The sequence below is a fragment of the Geotrypetes seraphini genome, chromosome 2 (genome assembly GCF_902459505.1).
Source record: "Geotrypetes seraphini chromosome 2, aGeoSer1.1, whole genome shotgun sequence".
NCBI lineage: Eukaryota > Metazoa > Chordata > Amphibia > Gymnophiona > Dermophiidae > Geotrypetes > Geotrypetes seraphini.
Genome location: NC_047085.1, coordinates 62,022,099 through 62,046,443, shown reverse-complemented (window position 1 = coordinate 62,046,443; position 24,345 = coordinate 62,022,099). Strand labels below are relative to the sequence as shown.

General features: G+C 39.6%; 1 protein-coding gene across 2 annotated transcripts in view; it reads left to right on the top strand.

The window, feature by feature from the left end:
* The window catches only part of RIMS2 (regulating synaptic membrane exocytosis 2), a 1,127,809-nt gene that overhangs the window by 760,195 nt on the left and 343,269 nt on the right, over positions 1 to 24,345 (top strand). For both annotated transcript variants that reach the window (XM_033933083.1, XM_033933078.1), the window contains one exon: positions 8,450 to 8,603. In XM_033933083.1, the coding sequence (XP_033788974.1) occupies positions 8,450 to 8,603 (154 nt within the window). The remainder of the gene's footprint in view (positions 1 to 8,449; positions 8,604 to 24,345) is intronic.

Below are 24,345 nucleotides of genomic sequence, written 5' to 3'. Positions count from 1 at the left end.
GATCGATTGAAGAAAGTCCATGGTGGAACCAGTGGATGAGGAGATTTCTGAAGAGTAGAGATTATTGTAAAAAGAACGGAAATCCTCTAGTATATCTTTAGTTGTGGTGTGGAGTTGACTAGTAGAGGATTTAATATATGTGATCCGATTTTTGGAGCGTTTGCCTTTAAGATAAGTAGTAAGCAAACACCGGACTTGGATAAACTTAGTTTTTGAACAGAGCCCTCAGATACCTGTGCTGCTTGATAAAACTTAAAGCAGATCTTTACAGGTCGGCACTTTCTCTTTCATTGGGCTGCAGTTCACACCTTTTTTTTTTTTTTTTTTTTTTTTTTTTTTTTTTTTAAATATATTTTAATTGCATTTAAAAAAATTTTTTTCTTCTTATTGCATGTTTCTAATTTTAATTTCCATGCAAACAAAAACAAAGCGACACTTATCTTGTATTTTGGTCGCTTGTCAGTTAGGCTCGAAGTGTTGGCCCGACGGGACCCGTTTCGCCACTACGGCTTCTTCTGGGGTCGATGGGTTCGAGCTACAATGATAATAGATATAAATAATACGTGTCTAATTTATTGAACTGTTTTAAAATGCATATTTACTAAGTTCTAAAACTCGAAATTCTTTAAGGTACTCACCGCTCACAGCGTGATCTGCATTATCAGATCTGAAAAAATGGAGTCAGCAGGCACGCGAAAATGCGCATGCTCTTATTCAAACTGACTGTGACATCATCGTTGTTCTCCTTTTGTCATTGGAGATTTTAGACCGATTGTAAAAGGAAATTTTTTATTTATTTGTGTCATTTATTAATATTATTGGTAACTGTTTCATCAAAAGATGTCATTTTTTAAGATGTTATTTTTCAAAAAACGTTATATTTTATAGGATGTTATTTTTTCAAAGAAAAGCATACCAGTCTATAGAGCTATTCAAGCCGTTCGGCTTCAATGTATTGAGAGAAAAGATCCATTCACATTCTTTTTGATGTAATTTCTTTTGTCTATTACCTCCCCTATTTGTTTGTGCTATGGTATCAAAACAAAAACATTTCAGATCTTTGAAAAGATGACCTTTGTTCAAACAGTGTTCTACTAAAGGAGCTGATGTTTTAGCATGTTTTAAATTCGATTTGTGCTCTGCTAATCTCTGTTTGAATGCTCGAGTTGACATACCAATGTACCACAAATTGCAAGGGCAAATAATTGCATAAATAATGTGGTCAGACGAACAGGTAAAAAAATGCCCTATAGTGAATTTTTTCCCGCTTGTTGGATTAATAAAAAACTTTTTTGGATCAACCACCTCACAAAACGAACACTTGCCACATTTAAAAAAACCTTTTGGAAGTACACTGGAAATTTCCCTGGGAGTTTGTGTAGACTGTGCTGGACTGAGAAGATCTTTTAGATTCTTGTCTCGAGAAAAAGCTATTCTCAATTGGTCTTCCTGGAATAAAGGATGTGTCTTCATGATCTTCCAATTTTCTTTAATTATGTTTGCAGGAATATTTCCTCTGGTTGAATAGCGCATAACGCATGTTTGAGTGTCTTCCTGTTGGCTATTGGTAGTTTTATCATACTCCTCCAGGAGGGCTTCTCTATTGTAGTACCTGGCTCGTTTATATGCTTGTTTTAAAACTATCTGTGGATAACCTCTTTGTCCCAATTTTATCTTTAATTTTCTTGATTGATTTTTAAAGTTTCTAATTGAAGAACAATTTCTTCTTAATCTTAGAAATTGAGAAAAAGGTAAGTTCTTTCTTAGAGCAAGTGGATGGCAACTTTTAAAGTCTAACATGGAGTTCCTATCCGTCTGTTTGAAATGAACATTAAATTCAAAATGATCGGATATCTGTGTAATGATCAGATCTAAAAAAATGATCTCATTTGTGGCATATGTCATCGTGAACTGTATGTTGGTGTCACAACTATTTAGCCACATCTTGAACTGTAAAAGATCATGCTCAGTTCCTGTCCACAGCATCAAAACATCATCGATGTAACGGTACCATTTGAAAATGTGATCCTCAAAAGGAGAATGTTTTATCCATGTTGTTTCAAAATTGTCCATAAAAAGGTTTGCTATAGATGGAGCAAACGTAGCACCCATTGCAACTCCTTTTTTTTGTTTGTAAAACTGATTGTCAAACAGGAAGAAATTTTCACTCATTGCCATTCTCGTGAGGAAACATAAGAAATCTGTAGGAATAGAATGTGGACGACAACGGGTTTCTAAGATGTTTTTGATAACAGAAAGAGCCTCATCTTGAGGGATTGAAGTGTATAGGGAGACAACATCTAGGGAAACCAACAAGAAAGGAAAATGCTCAGTGGATACTGTGTTAAGTTTGTTGATAATATCTTTTGTATCTTTTATAAAAGATCTCATTTTCCCTACTTCTGGTTTCAAGAAAAAATCAACGAAAATTGAAAGTGGTTCTAAAAGAGAATTACGTGACGACATGATTGGCCTGCCTGGAGGTTTAGATAAACTTTTATGAATCTTTGGTAGCATATATAAGACAGGCACTGTTGGAAATTTGGAATTCAAAAACTTATGATCTTTATAAGTTAAAAAACCCTCTCGTAAGCCTTTATCCGTCTCTATCTGAATTCTTCTTTGGAGACGCTTTGTAGGATTTAAAGCTAACCTTTCATAAGTTTCCAGGTCATTCAATTGTCGAAAAACTTCATGAAAATAGTCTTCTTGGTTCATGACAACAATGGCCCCTCCTTTGTCTGCCTTTTTTATTATAATAGAACTATCTTTTTTTAGTTCAAATAAAGCATTGCGTTCTGCGGCAGTTAAATTTGCCTGGTGACGAGGTTTTGTATCACACCATAATTTAATGTCACGCAGAACGCATTGTTTGAAGGCGTTTATCACAGGATCTAACGGGATGGGGGGAGACCATGTGGAAGTAGGACTAACAATAGTTTTATCATTAGAAACTGTTGTGTTACTGAAAAATACTTTAATTTGTAATTTTCTTAAGAATTTTTCAAAATCAATATTAAATTGAAAAAAATTAAACGTAGTGGTTGGAACAAAAGAAAGACCATGGGAAAGTAAAGAGAATTCTTGTTCATCTAAATTTCTTTTTGACAAGTTGATCACCATTGATTTTGTCTGGTCTGAGACCTGGTGTTCGGTCTGTTGCGTTGTCCCCCTCTGCGGCCTCTTGCTCGACCTCTCCTTGCCGGTTGACCTCTTAATAAAAAAGAGGAAGAAGAAGAATGACTGCTTGTTGAAGATATAGAATTACCATCGGAACTCACCGATTCCGAAATATCATCTGGTTTTTGTGTGTCTTTTTTTAACATCCATGAATAAATTCTGTTGTTAGAATAGTCTTGTTCATCTCTTTTAAACTTCCGGAATTTATTCCTTTTGATAGACTCCCTGAATTTAGACATGTTTTCTTCAAGGTTCTTATAATGATTATCAAAATCTTCACTGGTTGAGGAAGACTTCAAGCTCACTAAATCCGCATCCAGCTTAGATTTATTGTTGTTGATGGTCTTATTACTATGTTGGATGATTAACAACATTAAGTCCAGTGAGCATTTGTTTAATATTTTATTCCAAACTTCTACAAAATCAGCTTCTTCTTTAAAAATTTGAGGTGCTTTATTCATGCGTAGGCCTCTCGGGATTCTCTCAATTTTGCAGTATTCAATTAACATACTACTATTAATTTCCATACTGATGATGGACTTGAATAGCTTAGTGACTTCATTCCAAGGTGAAATATTGGAATTGGTAAATTGTGAGATGTCAAAATGAGTAGGAACATTTAATAATGATCCCATAGTGTCATACGAAAAGCTATGAGCGCTTTTCCACTCCTCAACCATTTTTGATTTGAAGTGATTCACTACTAAACAGTAATGGTTACAAGTCCCAAAATACAAACAGTAAGCAAACACCGGACTTGGATAAACTTAGTTTTTGAACAGAGCCCTCAGATACCTGTGCTGCTTGATAAAACTTAAAGCAGATCTTTACAGGTCGGCACTTTCTCTTTCATTGGGCTGCAGTTCACACTTTTTTTTTTTTTTTTTTTTTTTTTTTAATATATTTTAATTGCATTTAAAAAAATTTTTTTCTTCTTATTGCATGTTTCTAATTTTAATTTCCATGCAAACAAAAACAAAGCGACACTTATCTTGTATTTTGGTCGCTTGTCAGTTAGGCTCGAAGTGTTGGCCCGACGGGACCCGTTTCGCCACTACGGCTTCTTCTGGGGTCGATGGGTTCGAGCTACAATGATAATAGATATAAATAATACGTGTCTAATTTATTGAACTGTTTTAAAATGCATATTTACTAAGTTCTAAAACTCGAAATTCTTTAAGGTACTCACCGCTCACAGCGTGATCTGCATTATCAGATCTGAAAAAATGGAGTCAGCAGGCACGCGAAAATGTATTTTGGGACTTGTAACCATTACTGTTTAGTAGTGAATCACTTTAAGATAAGTAGCAAGCAGATGTCCAGATTTGTTGGCGGAAGAATAGTAGGTAGCAGAACTACGAAATATGGAAGCAGAGGCAAGTGAACTGAAGATTTCATTATATTGGAATTTCAGACATTGTAGTTTCTTGTATAGGAGAGGGTCAGGGTGAAGATATAGTTGTGATTCATATATATGAATGTCCGATTCAAGCTGTTGCAAAGTGGATTTCCTTTTTTTAAGTTGAAAAGCAGAGTAACTAATTATCTCTCCTCTGAGCCAGGCTTTGTAGGATTCCCACACAATAGAGAAGTCTGAAACCGAAGTGATGTTGTTGGCAAAGAAGGCTTGTGATTCCGATTTAATGTGAGAAACAAAAGCTTCATCGTGAAGAAGAAAGTTGTTCATTCGCCACTGTCGTGAAGTGGAGGAAGAAGACCAGTTGAATGTACAGGAGACAGCCGCATGATCTGATATAGTAATGTCATGAATTCTTGAAGAGGAGACAAGATTTACAATGTCTTTGGAGCCTAAAATATAGTCAATCCTGGAGTATGATTGGTGGGGAGCCGAGTAAAAAGTGTAGTCTTTGGTGGTGGGGTGCAGGATCCTCCAAAGATCAGACCACCCATAGAGATCCATCATTTTAACAACTGTGGAGCGAACTCCAAGTTTGGCTGGTCGGCAGGTGGAAGATCGATCTATAAAAGGATCAATTGGGAAATTGAAATTCCCTGCAAAGATGGTATTCGACATTAATGAGGAGTTGCAAACTGTATGTAAGGACTGAAAGAAAGAGGGATCATCCTTATTGGGTGCATAGATATTGAAAAGAGTCAAAGGTTGGCCTGCAATTGAAGACTCCGTTTTTCTTATTGTGAGCAGGAGCAGCAAAACAGTGTTGGACCCAACCTCCATTTAGCTTCTGTGCTTCTTCCGAAGATAGGTGGGTTTCTTGTAGCAAGCAAATGTCAGCGCCTAGGTGCTTGAAGTAGTTCAGGATCTTTTTCCTCTTGATTGGGTTGTTAATTCCTTTAACGTTAAGTGAGACAAGATGTAGTTTAACCATAAGAGGGATCAAGAAGTGATGAAAACCAGATGAATGCAAAAGTTATGAGGTGCATCAAAAAAGGTACAAAAAGTGAACGATCACTCCATTGATTCAAAATGAAAAGTAAACGGAAAAAAGAAGTAACGAATTCATACTTGCAACAGTCTGGATTAGTAAGAGAAGTAAAGAACCGAAGATGGGATCGCATGTTGGCAAGAGGAGCTCAGCAAAATTCTCCATTGCTCATCTCGCTATTAACAAGAAGGTAGAAAGTCAGTTACAGCCCAATGGAATGGTGGAAAAAATGAGAGATAGTGACAATAACTCAGGTCATTACTCCCACATGCTCATCCAGGAATTTTTGGAGATCTTCTGGGCTATCAAAGTTTTTGGTTACATTATGATATGTAACTCTCATTCGGGCCGGATAAAATAACCCGTATTGTGCCCCAATACTTTTGAGCTGAGGGCGCATAGACAGGAAGGCCTTCCGTTTCAGCGCTGTGAGTTTAGATACATCAGGAGCAAAGAAAATACGTTTGCCTTCAATAGAGAGACCGGAGGCAGATTTCGCTGCTTGTAGTATTTGAATAGTTTGTGGATAGCGCAGAAGTTTCATAACTATGGACCTTGGAGGCTTAGAGGGTGAAGGAGGGCCCGAGGGGACCCTGTGGGCCCGTTCTATCTCAAGTGGAGGAGTGAATTGGAGATGCAGTTTTTCAGGAATAAAAGCATGCAGGAATGTTATCATGTCTTTCCCTTCCAAAGATTCAGGTAAACCGATTAGATGTATATTAGAGCGGCACATCCGGTTGGAAATATCTTCCAGATCATTTTGCAGGGTATTTAATTTTTTGAGATCTCGCTGAACCGCCAAGAATTGAGAGTCATGTGCTGACAGGCGCTCCTCAGCGAGATCAATCCGGGCATTATGCTGTTTTAATTGTACTAGAATAGTACCCATTTCATTTTTAATGTCAGCTGTAGCAGCAAGATTTTCTTGCATTAGGTCTCGCAGTACCTGTAGATCCTGTGATATGGAGGAACTTGTCTCCGTGGCGCCAGCGTGGGAGGCCTTGGCGGGTGACAGCGGCTCGTGCTTGGATCTTTTTGAAGCCGAGTGTGATGCGGCGGAGCCCGCAGAGGAAGCGGCGTCCTGCTTGTTGGCTTTCGCGGACATTCCGGCGGCTGCGAGAGCTGGTTAGGGTGTTGAGAGCGTGTATGGGAGGGCTGTAAAAATGATCGGCGAGCGAGGCTGCAACGGAGAAAAGTCGCTAAGCGGCCATCTTGAAAGCAGGCACGCGACGCCCCCCCCCCCCCGAATTATATAAAATCTGATGCTAGAAACAGATTAACGGATGACATGAGTGCTGCATGTGTTGCTCTGAAATTAACGCACTATGAGCCAAGGATTGACAAGTTATCAGCATGCATGCAACAACAAAAATCACATTAGTTTTTTTCAGAGCATGCCCAATGCATATGTTTACATGAAGCAGTGTTTTCAGTTTGCAGTTAAGACACTTTCTAAGTTATTTAAATATTATTTAAAGATGTTATTTAAAAAAGGGACTTTACATGGCCCTGTTGTATTCCAATCTGAAATTTCCAATAAAAACGGTTGGTTTAATTGAAAGCTCTTTTGTTTTCTTTACATCATATTATTGAAATGTAATGATTTAACTATTTTCTAATTTGATTGTAAATTTTACAAAAAAACATGTATAGACTCTTTGGGAATGCACACTGAGTCTTGACACAGTTAACAATTTTAAGAAGTTTATCTTTTTTTTTACTCAGGATACATTTGACATGTTATGTGAATAATACATTTAAAATATATTGTGTAACTGAATCAAATTCTTCCTAAATTCATTAAATTGAATGAAATCATTAAAACATTATAAATTGCCAATAAATTGAAATGAAAACCAAAGGATTGTGAATCAAATTGATTCTCTGACAATACAAAGATTCCAACCTTTAAAAATGATGTTACATAGTTCAGGCAACTTTATAAAGAGTTTTTAGATACTAAAATCTTGTTATTAAGGTTTAATTGACGTGCTGGCACTTTGAGGAAATTCTTTGGTTTGGGCACTCGGGCTCAAAAAGGTTAGCCATCACTGATATAGGCGCTTCAAGATTTCTTTTTATATGCTCTGGAATTTTTGGCCCATGAATTAAGTGTAATAATTCTCTCTACCTTCAATTTCTTTATTTGAATAAAGCAATATAAAGCTTTATAATAATCCAAAAATTGTTTTAAAACATTTCCAATTTGAGTATGAATTTTACCTTTCTCATCTTTAATGGCTGCAATCTTTATTTTTCTTTTTTTGGCTTTAAGATAGTTAGCCAGTAATCTTCCCGCTTTATTCGCGTTTCCATAATACAGAGCCTGCTGAGAAAACAAATCTTTCCTAGCCAATTGTGAGGAAATCTCATTATATTTAGCTTTCAATAGGACATTCAAAGTACCTTGTTCCCATTTCAAGGCCAATTGTGACTCTAAAGTTCCAAATTGGAAAATTCTAATTTTAACAGTTTTCTATTATATGCCGAATATGAAATTATTTGCCCTCTCATTATAGCTTTATAAGTATCCCACATAGTCTCCAAAGAGATTTCCTCTGAGGTGTTGAGTTGAAAATACTCATTCATGTTTATTTGAATTTCCTCGAGAAAGTTTGAGTCTGCAAGCAATGTATTATTAAACCTCCAAACAAGTCTATTTTTTATAAAAATAGGAAATAAATCCATCTACTGTGTCTAATAGCAGATACTGTAAATATACATAAGCAAAATCTACAATTACATTTGTATAATTTTTTTGTATACAATACTTTGTACTAATATTCATTGACTTAGTTAAAGAACTGTAGCATTATGTTGTAAATAATGAGCGTACTTCTTTTATCTTGTTTTCCAACTTTTAGATTCTAATTGAATTAGAAACAGCACTATTAGATAATGAACCACATTGGTACAAATTACAGACGCATGATGTCTCTTCATTGCCACTTCCTCATCCTTCTCCGTTTATGCCACGCAGGCAACTGCATGGGGAGAGCCCAACAAGGAGGTTGCAAAGTAAGTGTTTTGATAATCCCTAGTGTTATATAAAGCACAGTCTTTAAATACATGTCAATTTCTAGTCTGTGATACAAGTAGCTGCCAAGGTTGTAAAATTTTTAACTGGTAAATTATATTTCTTTATTTTAAAGTCACTATTGAATTTCTGAAAATGGTAAAACTGATTAAAGTATTAATTAAATTGTGTTGGGATAAAATCATAGTTTGTCCATGATATGTTTGTGATCTGTTTTTACAGTTAATATGAAGTTACAGTAGCTCAGTTGAAGTCATAACTGTATTCTTGTTAATTTTAAAGTAATATGGTTTATATAGGCAGGAAATATTAATGCAGAAAAATATGTACATAGGGGTACAGTTTTCATATATCTTCATATCTGTAAAGCCCATAGATACTTTTTTGGTGGAATTTGTAACAGTTTTCAAAAGGAAAGTTCAGGAATTTTTTTTTCTTTTTGAAAATTGCTCAAGGAAAATGTACTTGGAAACACTTGAATGTCTTTGTTTGCAATGCTTTTTCTATCAAAGGGCTAGATTCACTAATCCTCCGATCTGTGTCTTATTCGTGGGCGATTGGAGACAGGCCGATTGATTCACCAACCATCTGCATGCAAATGGGGGCGATCGGAGGCATGCCCCTAACCAACTGCACGGATCGTATTGAGCCCTGACAGTAGTGACAGGAAAAGCAACCTCCTGTCACTGCTGACAGGGCTCTGCCAGCTTTTTTTTTTTAATAGGCCGCAAAATATCAGGCCTATTTTTAAAAAAAGAAAAAAAGCCTCCCCTGTGCTGAACACCCCTTCCCCCATGCGCGCCAGAACCGGCACGGCCCACCCACATAGCCCAACCATTCCCCGTACCAAATCGTTGGGAGCAGCCTCTCCTGCTCCATGCCTCCTCCGAAGCAGGCTGGTCAGCTGGCTGGGCCCGGCCCGGTCCACCCATGCTCAAAATTATGGCAGGAGAGTTCCCACTCCCTCCTGCCATCAGTCTCACCCACCCAAAAACTAACGACAGGAGGAATGCCAACTTCCTCCTGCCATCTGCCAATCAGGGACTTCCTTAGACTCCTCCCTAAGGAAGTCTCTAATTGGCTGAGGCGCCCCAGGCCCCTCCCAAGGGAGAAGCCCGAGGCACCTCAGCCAATCAGGGCCTTAGGCTCCACCCCATGCATCACATGATGCACTGGGGCATGGCCTAAAGCCTCAGACTCGTCACAGGAGGCATTGGAGCAGGAGGCCTTATAATATAATTGAGTGGCTTAGGGGTGGATCCTAAAGCAGTGGTTCTCAACCTTTTTTCATGAGGATACACTTCATGGACAGTACTTGCATATGAAACATGTGGCTCATTTTACCATTACAGCATTAAATATAAACATACTCTGTATCCATAAACCATCCCTCCCCAACAATGAGTTCAGAACAGAAGTAGGACATTTCCACATACAATTCACCATTCTGGTACAACACACCACCAGACACATTGTGAAATAACATAAAACCTTCACAAAAAGAAACTACTCAGCACACATACAGCAAACCTGCCTTAGTATATAGTATACAGAATAGCTGCACTAACTCCCAAAACTCAAAATAGCAATAATTCTACCTCTGAAGACAACACTGCAATATCCAGTTGATAAGACACAACAAATAAAATGATTATACAGATTCCTATGCACTAGACAAATACTTTATCTCAGTCACTCAAAGAACAGAATGTATAGTTTATTATTTATATTCAATCTTTATAGAAGGCAGATACATTTGATAGGTACCAAAATACAAAACACTTGTATATACATACAGCAAAACTATTTTTAAAAAATGCATCAACAAGAACTTCATCATATTAAATTTACAAAAGGAAGATAAGCTGATTACCAATCAAAATCACAAAAGTCCGCAACATTAAGAGGCATATTTCATCTGGCAAACAGGATGTTGCTTCAACAATTTCTTAAATTAACACAAGTCCTTTTGCTGTCGAAGATGTACTGGAAGCTTGTCCAGTCCATCGGTCCAGCACAAGAGAAAACACTTTTTCTTAATGTTTTATGCTGTGTACTGCTCCATATCTGCCCACACCTCCTTGAGTCATGTGACTTGAAGCAGCCTCAGGTGCCAGGCTTTATTCTTCAGATCTTGTGGTAAAGTGTTTCCTTCCTAGGAGAGTCTCAGCCAGGCAGAGTGTCTAGGGTTTGTAGTCAAGGTGCATACAGGAATCACTTCTTCCTTCTTCCTTGGGTCAAATATGGAATAGTTGAACACAAATTTTAAATGTAAAGACAAAAACTGAAATTTTAACCTAATAATCCACTCTTTCTAGTACAAAACTAGAGAACTAGATATGAAATACATCCTCTCCTATACTAACTGTACACAGAAGAAATCTAAAGTCCCACAACTAATATATTATGGCTCTTTGATAACATCACTCCTAATCTGTCCTCTCATCATGTCCATTTTAACTCTTTCTATCTAACTGTTTTTCTACATTTCCCAGCTATTTCCTTTCAAACACCCTCTAATTTTCTCACATCCAGACGAACCCAGAGACTTGTGGGTTATGCCCATCTACCAGCAGGTAGAGATAGAGATCACTAAATTGAGCTCTGTCTCATAGGATGGAATGCTTCTTGGTCAGTTAGTATTATTGTAAAATGCCTAGGATCTTAGGTGTGTAATACATAGTTTTAAATAAATAAATACATAAATATCTCCAGCAGGCAGATGGACATGTTTTGACAAGCTCCTGGTTTCTGAGTCTATCATCTCCTGTCCTAGGTCTCCTAGTTCATTTGAGTTTTAGAGTGTTTGGGCTGAGCGGTGCCAACTTTAGGGGATACACCTGGTCCCCTCAAGTCCCTTCTCTACCCTACTCCCTCTTCAGTTCTTCCTCCTCAGAGCTCCTTTCTGTTGGGTGGAGTAGGTTGTGGTTTTCTAGGTATGAGTTTAGGACTTTGGCTACCAGGCCTTCCATTAGCTTGACATAAAGTGGTATTGAGGCTATGGGTCTGTAGTTGGATGGTTGGTCTATTTCTCCTTTGGGGTCTTTCAGGATTGGAGTGATGATGATTTCGCTGAGGTCTTGTGGGAAAAGGCGTCAGTTAGTAGGGTTTGTATCCATTGCAAGAGTAGAATGTGAAATAGTGTACAGGAGGCTTTCAGTAGGTATGGGGGGCAGTGATTGAGGTCGCAAGTTACGTGGCTGTATTTGTTGTAGAGTTTGTTGAAGTCTGACCATTGTATTGGTGAGAAGTGGGACAATGTTCTGTCTGCCGCAACTGCTTCTTCTTCTGTGGAGGGTGTTGTGATCTCTTCTAGGTGCTTAGGTGTTCCATTGAAAGTGGATCTTATGGTTGCGATTTTGTCTTTGAAGAATGCTGCTAAGAGGGTGGCTGTGGGTGTGGGGGTGTTGTTGCTTGTCAGGTAGGGTTTGGTATCTGTGAGTTCTTTTAGTAGTTGGAATAGTTTTTTTGTGTCTTGAGATTCTTCTCCTATTTGCTTTGTGTAATATGTTTTTCATTTTTCTTTTAATTATTGTTTGTATTTTTGGTTCAGTTTTCTCCATGTTGTTTTTGTGGAGTCTTGACTGTTTTTCCTCCATTTTCTTTCTGGTTGTCTGCATTGTCTTTTTAGTAGGAGTAGTTCATTGTCGAACCATTTATCAGATTTTCTATGGATTTTGGTTTTGAGCTGTTCTGGAGCTAGCTCATCTAGGGTTGCTGCACTTAGCTGGCTCCATTGTGTGATGAAGTTGTCGGGGTTATAGTTTTGGATTATGGCATCTGTTTTTGTCCAGAATTTGGTGGGGTCGATGTGCTTACGTAAGATGTAGGTTATTTTTTGTGTGATATGGAAATCTGTGATGTTCACCTTACAAGCCAACAATATTTACAATATTCACTGTACAAACCAACAATATTTAGATATTAATGATACTGGAGAGATGGGAGAGGGGATCCTCTGGGATGCCCTTAACACGATAGTTAGAGGGACTTTAATTAAGTGGAGTCCCCATAGAAAGAAGGGGAAAGAACTTGCCTTTTTGCAACTGCAAGAACGTTTGATTCAAGTTAGAAAAAAAAAAGCATAAAATATGGCCTGATCTCCATACTTTACAAGAATTACAGTGAACAAGGGAATAATAATAATAATAACAGTTTATATACCGCAGGACCATGAAGTTCTATGCGGTTTCAATAATTAAAAGATGGTACAACTTGAGTAGAATAAACAGAGTTAAGAGCTAGTGATTAGCAGGTATAGATTAACAGTTATTTTGGAGTAAGAATTGTACAGGTCAGCTGCCTAAATACTTCAGGAACAGATATGCTTTTAGGCGTTTCCTAAATTCCCCATATGTAGTAGGCGTAAGCAATTGATCTAGATCTTTACCCCATATGATCTTTACCCCTGATGTGAGAGAAGGTGTTGATGATATCTTTTAAGTTTACATCCTCTAACTGGAGGGGAAACAAAGTTCAAGTGTGAGCTTCTCTTATGTGTGTTGGCTGAGAAAGAGAAAAGGTCAGTTATATATTTAGGGGCTAGACCGAATAGTGCCTTAAAGCAAAAACAACCGAACTTAAACTTCACACGCGCCTCCATCGGCAGGCAAAGCAGTAGTCGGTAGTAAGGTGTTACATGGTCGGACTTCTTCAGTCCGAAGATCAGTTTAATCGCTGCATTTTGCACTAGTTGTAATCGTTGCATATTCTTTTGGGCAATTGCCAAATAGGCGATATTACAGTAATCAAGTTGACTTAAAATGAGGGATTGTACCAGAATTCTAAAAGCTGACATGTCAAAATATGCTCTAATGGACCAAAGCTTCTATAGAGTGAAAAAACTCTTTCTGATTAAGGAGTCAACCTGGTCTTTCATGGTTAGGCTCTGATCCAATTTTACACCCAATATCTTCATAGTAGATTGAATAGGGTAACTAAATGTATTGTTGCAGAGTGATGTTTTTGTGTCAAGTGGGCGTGGGGAGGCTACGAAAAATTTTGTATATCTGAGGCAGATACTGAGGTTAGATGCACCCATTACTTTAGTGGAAATTTCAGTTACTATTAAACATTTAAAACCAGGAAAGGCTCCAGGCCTAGATGGTTTTTCGTGTTCCTTTTATAAGAAATTTATTGGAGACCTGGGTGATCTATAATTGAGGATGGTTAGCAGCTTGTTGGAAGGTTATACTCTTCCATCATCCATGTGGAAAACGAGGATTTCAGTATTGCTAAAATTGTTTGTTTATTGAAAGCTTCTATACCCCTGCTAATGACTGGGGAAGTTAATTCAGAGCAGTTTGTATGAGCTTTGTAATGGTGTTGCAATACATGAGTATACAGTACATAGTTTGCATTTCCTGGTATGGTTTCAATACAGACATTATTATACCATAATCAATACTTGTGCTTTTGTAAAGGTGTTATAATACAGAGTTAGCATTTTCTGAATTGGTTCTCAATAGATCCCTCTTAAACCATAATCAATCCTCTTTCTTATTTCCACCTATAATATGGAAAATGGGAGAAAGACCCCACAGTATGAAGTTCTTACTGCCTCATTTATTGTTGAATGTACGAGAAGTTAAAATAATTGCTAAGATACTGGTGGATAGACTGTCTACAATCCTACTGGCACTTGTACATGGTAACCAATCAGGGTTTGTTAAAGGGAAGCAGGTGATGGAAAATATTCGCCAAATTCTTCACCTGTTTTGGGAGGTTCAGAACACCCTGAGGAATACCATGCACTTTTCCATTGACACAGAAAAAACTTTTGATAGGGTGCACTGGGCCTTCTTATGGCAGATGTTGGAGTGTGCTGGCCTGGAGGAGAAGTTCTGTACCTGGGTACAAGCTATGTATAAGGCTCCTCAGGTGAGGATTCAGATTAATGGGGCATACACAGCTCCTTTTATAACTGAGCGTAGAACTAGACAGGCTTAATAATAGAACTAGACAGGGGTATCCCCTCTCCCCTCTGTTGTTTGCATTGTATATTGAGTCCCTTGCAGCTCGTATATGATCAAATTCAGATATGAAGGGGTGAGGATAGGGGAAGTTGACTATAAAATAGCTCTATTTGTGGATAACATACAATAGTATGTCCAACAACCTGGATTGACTTTCCCTGTACTTCTTAATGAGTTTGGAACCTATGGGAGAGTTTCAGGATTTAAGATCAACATGGACAAGTCAGAGATGAATATCAGATAAAAAAATGATTTCCCATTTTGAATGGCCCCCAGGGTTATTCATTAGTTGAGGGTTCAGTTTCTCAATGACTTGGGGAAGTTCTAGTTTTACAATTATTATTAGCTATTGTCACAGATATATAGGGACCTCTCTCAGTGGAAGGGATTGTAGCTTTTATGGTAAGGATAAATTTCAGTTATTAAGATGAATATTATGCCCTAAATATTGTTCTTATTTCCAGTTCTACCAGTCCGAATACCTAAGAGGATATTGAAACAATTAGAGAGGACTTTTTCCCTTTTTATTTGGGAGGGGAGATATACTAGATTTTCTTTATCGATAGGAGTACCCTACATCAAGGAGGCTCTGATTGGCTCAGATGCCTAAGGCCAATAGGAGGGGCCTTAGGCACCTGGGCCAATCGGAGTCTTATGCCTCCTTCCTGGGTATGAGCCTTCCTCCAGGTGGACTTTCAAATACAAGGTATGGGGTGGGGGTTAATGGTAGAGTTAGGGGTACGGGGAAAGCTACAGCCATAGGGGGTGTTGGGGGGGTTCTTGTTTGTGGGGTATCTTGGGTTCTGAGGGGTGGCAGCAAGAGGAATTCCTCCTGCCAGACTTCCACAGGGGGGTGACAGTTTGGGGGTAGGAGAGAGTGGGCATCCCTCCTGCTCAGCTGCTTCAATGGTGGGAGAATGGGTGTACGAGGGGATCAAGGGCAGGAGGGAGTGGGCATCCCTCCTGCCTGGATACTTCGGGAGAGGAAGGGTCAGGGGTTCAGCAGCAGGCAGGAGTGGGTATTCCTCCTGCCGGGAGACTTTCCTGCTGTGGCCGCTCAGCTGATCATGACAAGGGGATTCCCATGTCGTGATCAGCTGATGGCAAGGGATCCTTGGCAATTCTCTAACTGGCACCTATGACATGGGCGCCAGTTAGAGAATCAGGGTTAGGGTTAGACGGGGTTAGGTATCTGTCCCTTAGGACATACACGATTCTGGATAGGATGTCGGTGTGCGATTCTCAGCTGCTTCTTAAGCGGCTATTGAGACCGTGTCCTATGCAGAATCTGCCCCCAAATGTGCATTTAGAGGCAGGCAACTAGATTTGAAAAGCTGAGGAACACACGGTCTGCACAGATTTCGATATTTTTTTAAATTGGGGAGGATATAATTGGTTTTCAGGAGTTAAGAGACCGTTATTCTTTTACAATGATCAATTATTTCCCTTATCTTCAAATGCAACATTTTCTCTCAAGTCAAGTATGGTTAAAAGATGATCCAGTATCCTTGGAATATTGGGAGAATATGTGGCTTAAGGTGGGTAAACTTCCTAGACCCCTTTTTTACTATATCAATATATCATGGGTTTAGTTCCCCATAAGTGTTTCTTTTTGCTTAGGTGGGAATGAGATCTGGGGGTGGAGTTTACTCTACAACACTGGAATGTAATCTTTATATAAGTTAAGAAATCTTTCATATGTGTGTTAGTTCAAGAGAACGCATGTAAGGTACTTACACAATGGTATTATACCCCGGTGTGTTTGAACAAAATGTTTCCATCTGTCTTTGTTGGAGGTCAAGGGGCAGATACTTTTTAACATGTGTGGTGAACTTGTGGGATTATACAGACCTTTTGGATTAATAAAAATGTAATACTTATGAAAATGCTAGTAACTTCTCTGCCAGTTACACCTCAAGCTTGTCTCTTAGGACTGTAAATGGCTTAAGTTCTCGCATCTAACCAAAAGTAAAATGGTTGGGTCTGGCAGCGGCCAGGTGTGTTATTGTCATATTAGAAAAAGCCAATGGCTCCTCTAGTCTCATAGTGAAAAATGAGGTTTTGAATGCTGGTGGAAATGGAGCGAGGGGTCTTAAACATAAGAACATAAGAAGTTGCCTCCGCTGAGGCAGACCAGAGGTCCATCTCGCCCAGCGGTCCGCTCCCGCGGCGGCCCATCAGGCCCATTGCCTGAGCAATGGTCCCAGACTATCCCTATAACCTACCGCTACTCCTATCTGTACCCCTCAATTCCTTTATCCTCTAGGAACCTATCCAAACCTTCTTTGAAGCCTTGTAACGTGCTCCAGGCCTATCACAGCCTCCGGAAGCGCGTTCCATGTATCCACCACCCTCTGGGTGAAAAAGTACTTTCTGGCATTTGTTCTAAACCTGTCCCTTTTTAATTTCTCCGAGTGCCCCCTTGTACTTGTGGTTCCCCATAATCTGAAAAATCTGTCCCTGTCTACCTTTTCTATACCCTTCAGGATCTTGAAGGTTTCTATCATGTCTCCTCTAAGTCTCCGCTTTTCCAGGGAGAACAGCCCCAGCTTTTTCAGTCTGTCAGTATATGAGAGGTTTTCCATACCCCTTATCAGTTTAGTTGTTCTTCTCTGGACTCCCTCAAGTACCGCCATGTCCTTCTTGAGGTACGGCGACCAGTACTGGACACAGTACTCCAGATGCGGTCGCACCATTGCACGATACAGTGTCAACATGCTACCACTTCTAGGATAGCTATGGACTGGGACAAGGTGCTGCAATGGATTGAGTATAGAAGAATCACTATTGTTGTTTCTCATTTTTTCTCTTTGGGGGGGGGGGAGTGTGTTGATAGGCTGTTAAGAAACAACAGGCATGTCATATTTTATTGAAACGCTGATGAAAATTGGGTTGATTTTGTATTTTTATTTTTTATTTAGTTGTGTTCATTAAGGGGAAGAGTTATAAAATTTAAAAAGTCTTTTTTTTTTTTTTTTTTGCTGTAGCAGTGCATTCATGTTGTTTTTGGATTATGTGGTTCTATGGATGGACTGCTATATGTTTGATAATAATGATCTGCGATGTTTAATAAATATTTTTCAAAGTAAAAAAGAAACTTAGAGATCAATGCAGAGAGCTGTTCAGGTATTGGGGCTACTACCCAAAGTTCCCACCTCTTTCCCATTCAAAAGCAATTAAAATTCATTTGAGCTGTGCTAGACACAGTTCAAACCTGAGCCTTCCTTTTGGATGCCAGGATAAAGACATTGATTGCCATTGCTCAGCAGATATTGAGGTTGTTAGGTTACATGGCCTCCACAGTTCTTATCACATCCATGGCACATCTCCATTTGAGAGATGCTCAGTGGAACCTAGCTCCCCAGTGGTGTCAAAGTTTGAGAACCCTAGAGGAGGTTGTTTTTGTCACTCCCAATCTACAGGAGTCACTCTTGAGGTAGACAATTTGACCCAGTCTAGTCATAGGATTTCCATTCCAAATGTCTTCTTCACACAAGACACCAAAGAAAAGATACATTTAATTTGGACTGGGGAGCTTATAAAAATGGTCTTCACACCCATGGTCACTGGTCAAAAGAACATGAGTTGCCTTACTGGGACAGACTAAAGGTTCATCAAGCCTAATATTCTGTTTTTAACCTAGGTCACAAGTACCTGGCAAGATCCCAAAGAGTAAAACAGATTTTATGCTGCTTATCCTAGGAATAAGCAGTGGACATTCACAAGTCCATCTTAATAATGGCTAATTGACTTTTCTTTTAGTAAATTATCCAAACCTTTTAAAAACCCTGCTAAGCTAACTGCTTTCATCACATTAGCTAGAAACGAATTCCAGAGTTTAATTACATATTGAGTGAAGAAATATTTCTGTGGTTTGTTTTAAATCTACTACTAGCTTCATCACATGCCCCTAGTCCTAGTATTTTTGGAAAGAGTAAACAAGCAGGCTTTCAGAAATGGGCGAATGAACAGATAATCGGTTTGTGATATACTGTGTCAATAAGCAGGGAGGCACGGGTTCTTACCTCTTGTGTCAGGAGGTAGTGAAAATGTGGAATTGAGCATCCAGCCATGGAATAGTGCTAAGATCCACATACCTGTCCAAAAAAGAATAGCCTGGTGGACAGGCTAGGTAGAGTAATGCAGCATCACAAGTGGTCTCTGAATATAGGTGTTGCCCAACGGATCTTCCAAGTGGGATACCCCCTCAGTCGATCTCTTCACTACTCCTTTCAGTAATAAAATCCCTCTGTTCTATTCCAGGCTGACATGGCAGGCTAGCACTGGATGTCTTACTTCTCCACTGGTGAAATGGCCTTCTGTAACCATATCCTTCAGTCCCCCTTATGGGGAAGACTTTGTGAAACTTAAGTAGGACCTCATTCTGCCTTATTGGTTGAAGCAGATACAGTTCCTTCTATTTCTTGAGTTAACCTCTAAACAAATGTAGAAACTGGAGTGCTTTCCAATCCTCATCATTCATCCTAACCTCCAATCCCCAGCCCTCACAGCTTAGATGTTGAGAGTGTAAACTGCATGAAGATGTCTCCCATATCTTGCTTGCTTGCTTCAGGAAAGATTTCACTGAGGGCTTATTTCCAATGGAAGAGGTTTGCCATCTGGGGTGAGGGCAAGACTTTAAATTCTTTTTTATGCTCTACATAGCTCTACACAAAAACTGCTTGAATACTGTCTAGCCTGAAGACCAGCTCTATAAAGAGTCATCTCAGTGCAGTGCAGTGTGGAAAGTAAACACATCTCTTTACAGCCTCTAGTTGTATGATTTATGAGTAGTTTGCTTCTGCCAGATCATCAATAAAAGCTCCCACTGTGTCATGGGACCTCACCCAGCAGATGAAAATTCTTTTAGAGCACTAGACACTTGCCATCTGAAGTTCTTGACCTGGAAGGTTTTGTTTCTGGTGGTGGTCACTTTGGCATGCAGAGTTAGTAAGATCCTGGCCCTAGTAGCTGATTCACCTCACAAAAAGTTTCATCATATCAGAATTGTTCTCCACAGCCATCCTAAGTTTCTTTCAAAGGTAGTGTTGAATTTCCACCTTAATCAGTCAATTACGCAGGCCAGCAACAAAAAAACCCCAAAAAACATTTCTTGGTGCCTTGGTTTTTTTTTAAATCTGTTCCTGGGATTATTTGGGGTGCTGATTCAGAAAATTGCATCGGATAGACCGCTTCAGCTCTAGTTTCCTAGATGTGGTCAAAGTATCCTTTCTTTTTATGCCTTTGGGATAGTAGACAAAATCCAAAATGAACTCCAAAGAAAACTGCTATTGATGCTTATAAAGATCCAATAAGGAAGCAGAATTAGTCAATAGGTTCTTGCAGGGGGACAAACTAAAAATAACTAAATAATAAGAATAATTTGTGAAAACGACGTATCCTCAGTGTGAAGGGAGAGATTTCTCCAGTGTGTGACACAACTGGGAAGTGGGTAAACACCTGCTTCACCTGCACACCATCACAGCTTTTGAAAATCATCATCTTTATCAATCTGAATGGGGCTTCATCTATTACCCTATAGCTAAGGTACATTGATGATATATTTTTGATTTGGTCTAACACTAGAGTTAAATTCTAAGAGTTCTTGGGATGGCTGAATTCATTAGATATTCATCTTAAGTTTTCTGCTGAAGTTAGTGAACAGACTGTTACTTATCTTGACATCAAAGTTACAAAAAAAATACCACTGTTTTGACCACCACAGTCTTTAGGAAACAAACGGACTGCAACACCTATCTCCATTATACCAGCTTTCATCCTACCAGACTGAAACAAGCGTTGCCGGTGAGTCAATTTTTGAGGATTCGCCAGATATGCACTACCACTGCCGAGTTCAAAATTCAAGCTAGGAAAATGTCCCAATGTTTTAGAAGTAGGGCTATCCTGAATGGATCATCAAGAATGCGTATTGCAGAGCTCGCTATGCGAATCCTGAGCTACTGCTTCAACCTCAGGGCAAGAAGGTGATGGACCATCAAGTATGTGTAATTTCTTTCTCTAATCAAGCTCAAAAGGTGGTTCAAATTGTGAAAACACATTGGCATATCTTGACTACCCACGCCACTTTTAGAGAGAGTCCCTGCATAGCATTCACACAGCCAAATAATTTGGATAATCTATTGACTCAAGTCCCTTTCAGGAATGCTTCTATTCAGGGGAGCCACAGTTGTTGTGGGTCATTCAACATGTGCAGTAATTCCCTTTGTATCTCAAGCTGGTACCATCATTCAACCCAATGTGAATACAGATTAAGACATCATACCAACTGTTTATCCCATTGGGTAATATACGTGATTATTTGCCCTTGCAATTTATTGCATGTAGGGCGGACTAGCAGAAAAATAAAAACAAGATTATCTGAGTATAAAAGCAGGCTGAACACCGCTACTCTTTCTGCCCCCATGGTCCCCCACTCTTTGGAGACGCACCATGATTTTTATGATCTATCGTGGTTTATTATTGAACAGATTCCCTGGAACTTTAGAGGCGGCAAGACAGCACGCATTCAGTTGCATGAACAGTTTTGGATATTTCATCTGAATACAGTCCAGTGGAACACTATAATTTGATAGCGGCATTGATGAAGCTGTCATTTCAAGCGCCTGCCTTGTTTTGATTGTCTGTGTCTATTTTCCCGCCTCCAGGTTTTGAAATCGGGTGTTTGCTCATTGGATAATTTTTTGCCTGACATCATCTAATGCTTTAAAGCACTCCCTGCGCTCTCATTGGGTAGCTCCGCCTCCCTCCAGCCTCCTCCATGATACTAACTACTTGCCTGTTGTGGTGGTGTTCTTGATTTCTTCTTCCTGATCGGCAACGGGTCTCTGAGGAAGGGGCACTTCGAGTACCAGAAACTGAGCTTGGTAGGATCTGATCACGAGGTTATTCTAGAACAAACACCACCTCGTTTGACTGCAAAGCAACTGGATAAAGTTCTAAGCTAAGTGCTGAGTATTTTTCTGTGGATGGTTGGGGGGGTTCTTGCGGCGGGACTCTCTGCCTTATTTGAGCATACATAAGTGAATTATAAATTCTTAATTATTATCACTGTCTAATTTATTATTCATTGGTTTATTTGAGCACATGTGATGTATCCAGTGATGGTGCACAGGTGAATTGAGTGTTTACCCACTTCCCAGTTATGTCATGCGCTGGAGAAATCTCTTCTTTCGCTGACCCTTCACACTGAGGATACGTCATTCTCACAAATTATTGTTATTATTTTGTTATTTTTAGTTTGTGTAATGTAACTTTGTGTGGGCAGGAGTCCCTCTGCAAGAACCTTTTGGGATAGTAGAGGCAAACATGAACACCAAACATGAACATTGGAGAAAAAAGATTGGCCTCTGAGGGAATATATGGTGATTGGAGGACAAAATGTAATCAATGAATCTTTGGTAGTACAAGATAGAATCATACTGCCACCACTACATATAAAGCTAGGGGTGTGAGAGGGTCAGTAAACATTGGGGGAATGTATGTGGGTCTTTACTTTGTCTCTGCAGTGGTTATCTGGTTACTTTGGATACCTTTTGGGCACTTATACCTGTTTTTACATCGTCTAAGCCACAATGTATAAGTTCCGTCCATGAAGTCTCGTCAAAACCTTAAAATATTCCTGCAGGATGACTAAGTCTAGATTAACACACATCCCACCCTAACCACTCCTCCAGATTCGCCCCTTTTAGCTCTGAGTGCACAGTGGCATTCAGAGACCTAAAAAGCCTCTGGATATGCCCAAAAAGCCATTTCGATTATTGGCACTCGGACGACCTGTCTTTTAGAACGACCAAGTGCCAACCTGGGCGGGTTTTTAGACATATTTAAGTTTTGATTATGAGCCCCATAGCGCATATGTTACCTGGACTTACCATGAAAAACTGAAGGCAGGAATTTGCAGTAGTCCACAGATCAGACAACTTATAAATGACCCACATTTCATAGCATCAATAAATGAAATCAAATCATGTGCCTGGTCTTCATTTGTTCTTTTTTAAAAATCTTTATTAAATTTCCAAACTACCATTGTACAAACAAACAATTTCAGTATACATAATATTACACGAAATGCACATTAAACTTATAGACTTTAATGCACAACTATTTCCCCCTCCCCCCAAATAATCAGACTTGGGCTTCCTCCTGCCAGTTCGGGTTTGGTTCAGGGAGGAGGTTTGCCGGCAGGAGGGCTTGGGTTCTCTCCTGCCGGTTCGGGGGTTGGTTCAGTGGACTTGGGGGAAGGTTTGCTGTCAGGAGGGCTTGGGCTCCCTTCTGCTGGTTCGGGGGTTTGGTGAGGAAGTTTGCCAGCAGGAGGGCTTGGGCTCCCTCCTGCCGGTAATCACGGGGTTCTGGAGGGGGAGGGTGTCAGCAGGAGAGTTTGGGCATCTCTCCTGCTGGGGAGGTTCGGAGGAGGGGATCACGGCAGAAGAGATTAGGCATCTCTCCTACCGCTTTCGTTACCGGTGCAGGAGGAACAGGTTGTCTGGGCTGCTGAGCTGATTGCAGCAGCCGTAATCAGCTCAGCTACCCAATTAAGAACTTATACTTGTTTTGACATGGTCTAAGTCAAAACGTATAAGTTCCGTTTGGCAACCTGTCAAAACTTTTTGGTTATGGCTGCCAGACAACTAAGTCTAGGTTGTCCCACCTCCCGCCCTATCCACTCCTCCAAAAATGCCCGTTTTCACTCTACGCGTATAGAGGCAGGGTAAAGACCTAAGCTGATTTTAGATCCATCTAAAACCAGCTTTGGTTATCGGTACTTGGACGATCTGTCTTTTTGATCGTCCAAGTACCAACGTAGGTCACTTTTGAACTTCTTTTTTGGGGGGGATTATGAGCCCCTCGGTTTTTTAATATGTTTCCTTCATGCTTAAAAGATATTAAACACTGCATTGGGCAAACAGAGTGAAAAGTGGTATATGGCACATGTTCTGTATTTCAAAAACTAGAGCTGATAGGAGAAAACTGGTGTCATTTTTGGAATCAGAAGGACAAATATATGATACCCAGAAACAGGTCTAACATTTGAGGCACCAAAATGAATGTTGGCCAGTATTATTCTACCAGTATTCTTTCCAAAACCTCATGCATATCCTGGCAAGAGTGCACTGCACACCTTAGACTGGAAGCAAGTATTCTGTGCAGCTTTTTGTTTGTATTGACCCAAACAATATGGGGACAGCCATTGGTAAACAGATTCCAATTTGCTAGCAGATTCCATCTCCTTTACTTATACTCAGGCTGAGCTGACTTTTGAGGGTCATGCCACACCTCATAATGTCAGAGCCATGGCTGCATTGGTGGCTTATTTGAGGTCAACCTCAGTTGGGGAGATTAGCAAAGCCGTCTCGTGGTCTCCAGTCCAAACATTCACATCTCACTACTGCCGTGAGCAGGATTCCCAATGCAATTGTTGGTTCAATAAGACAGTTCTGCAGAATTTGTTTGGAGTCTTGAATCCAACTCCACCCTCCTGGGCCTATTTTTTCACTTTAATTTTAATTTTCAACTTAAATACAGTACATATACAGTATCAGTCATAGATATCAAACATAAAATAGCATGAAGCTTCAGAGTTGCATTTAACCATCTTAAAATGTAATACCAGATAATTATTTCTGAACAAAAAGTCTGCAATCTCTGATCTCATTCTGTACTCCTAAGCCCATTTGTATTCTGTTCCAGGTTGCACCCATGCAACAGGATTGTATATATGTTCTAGGTT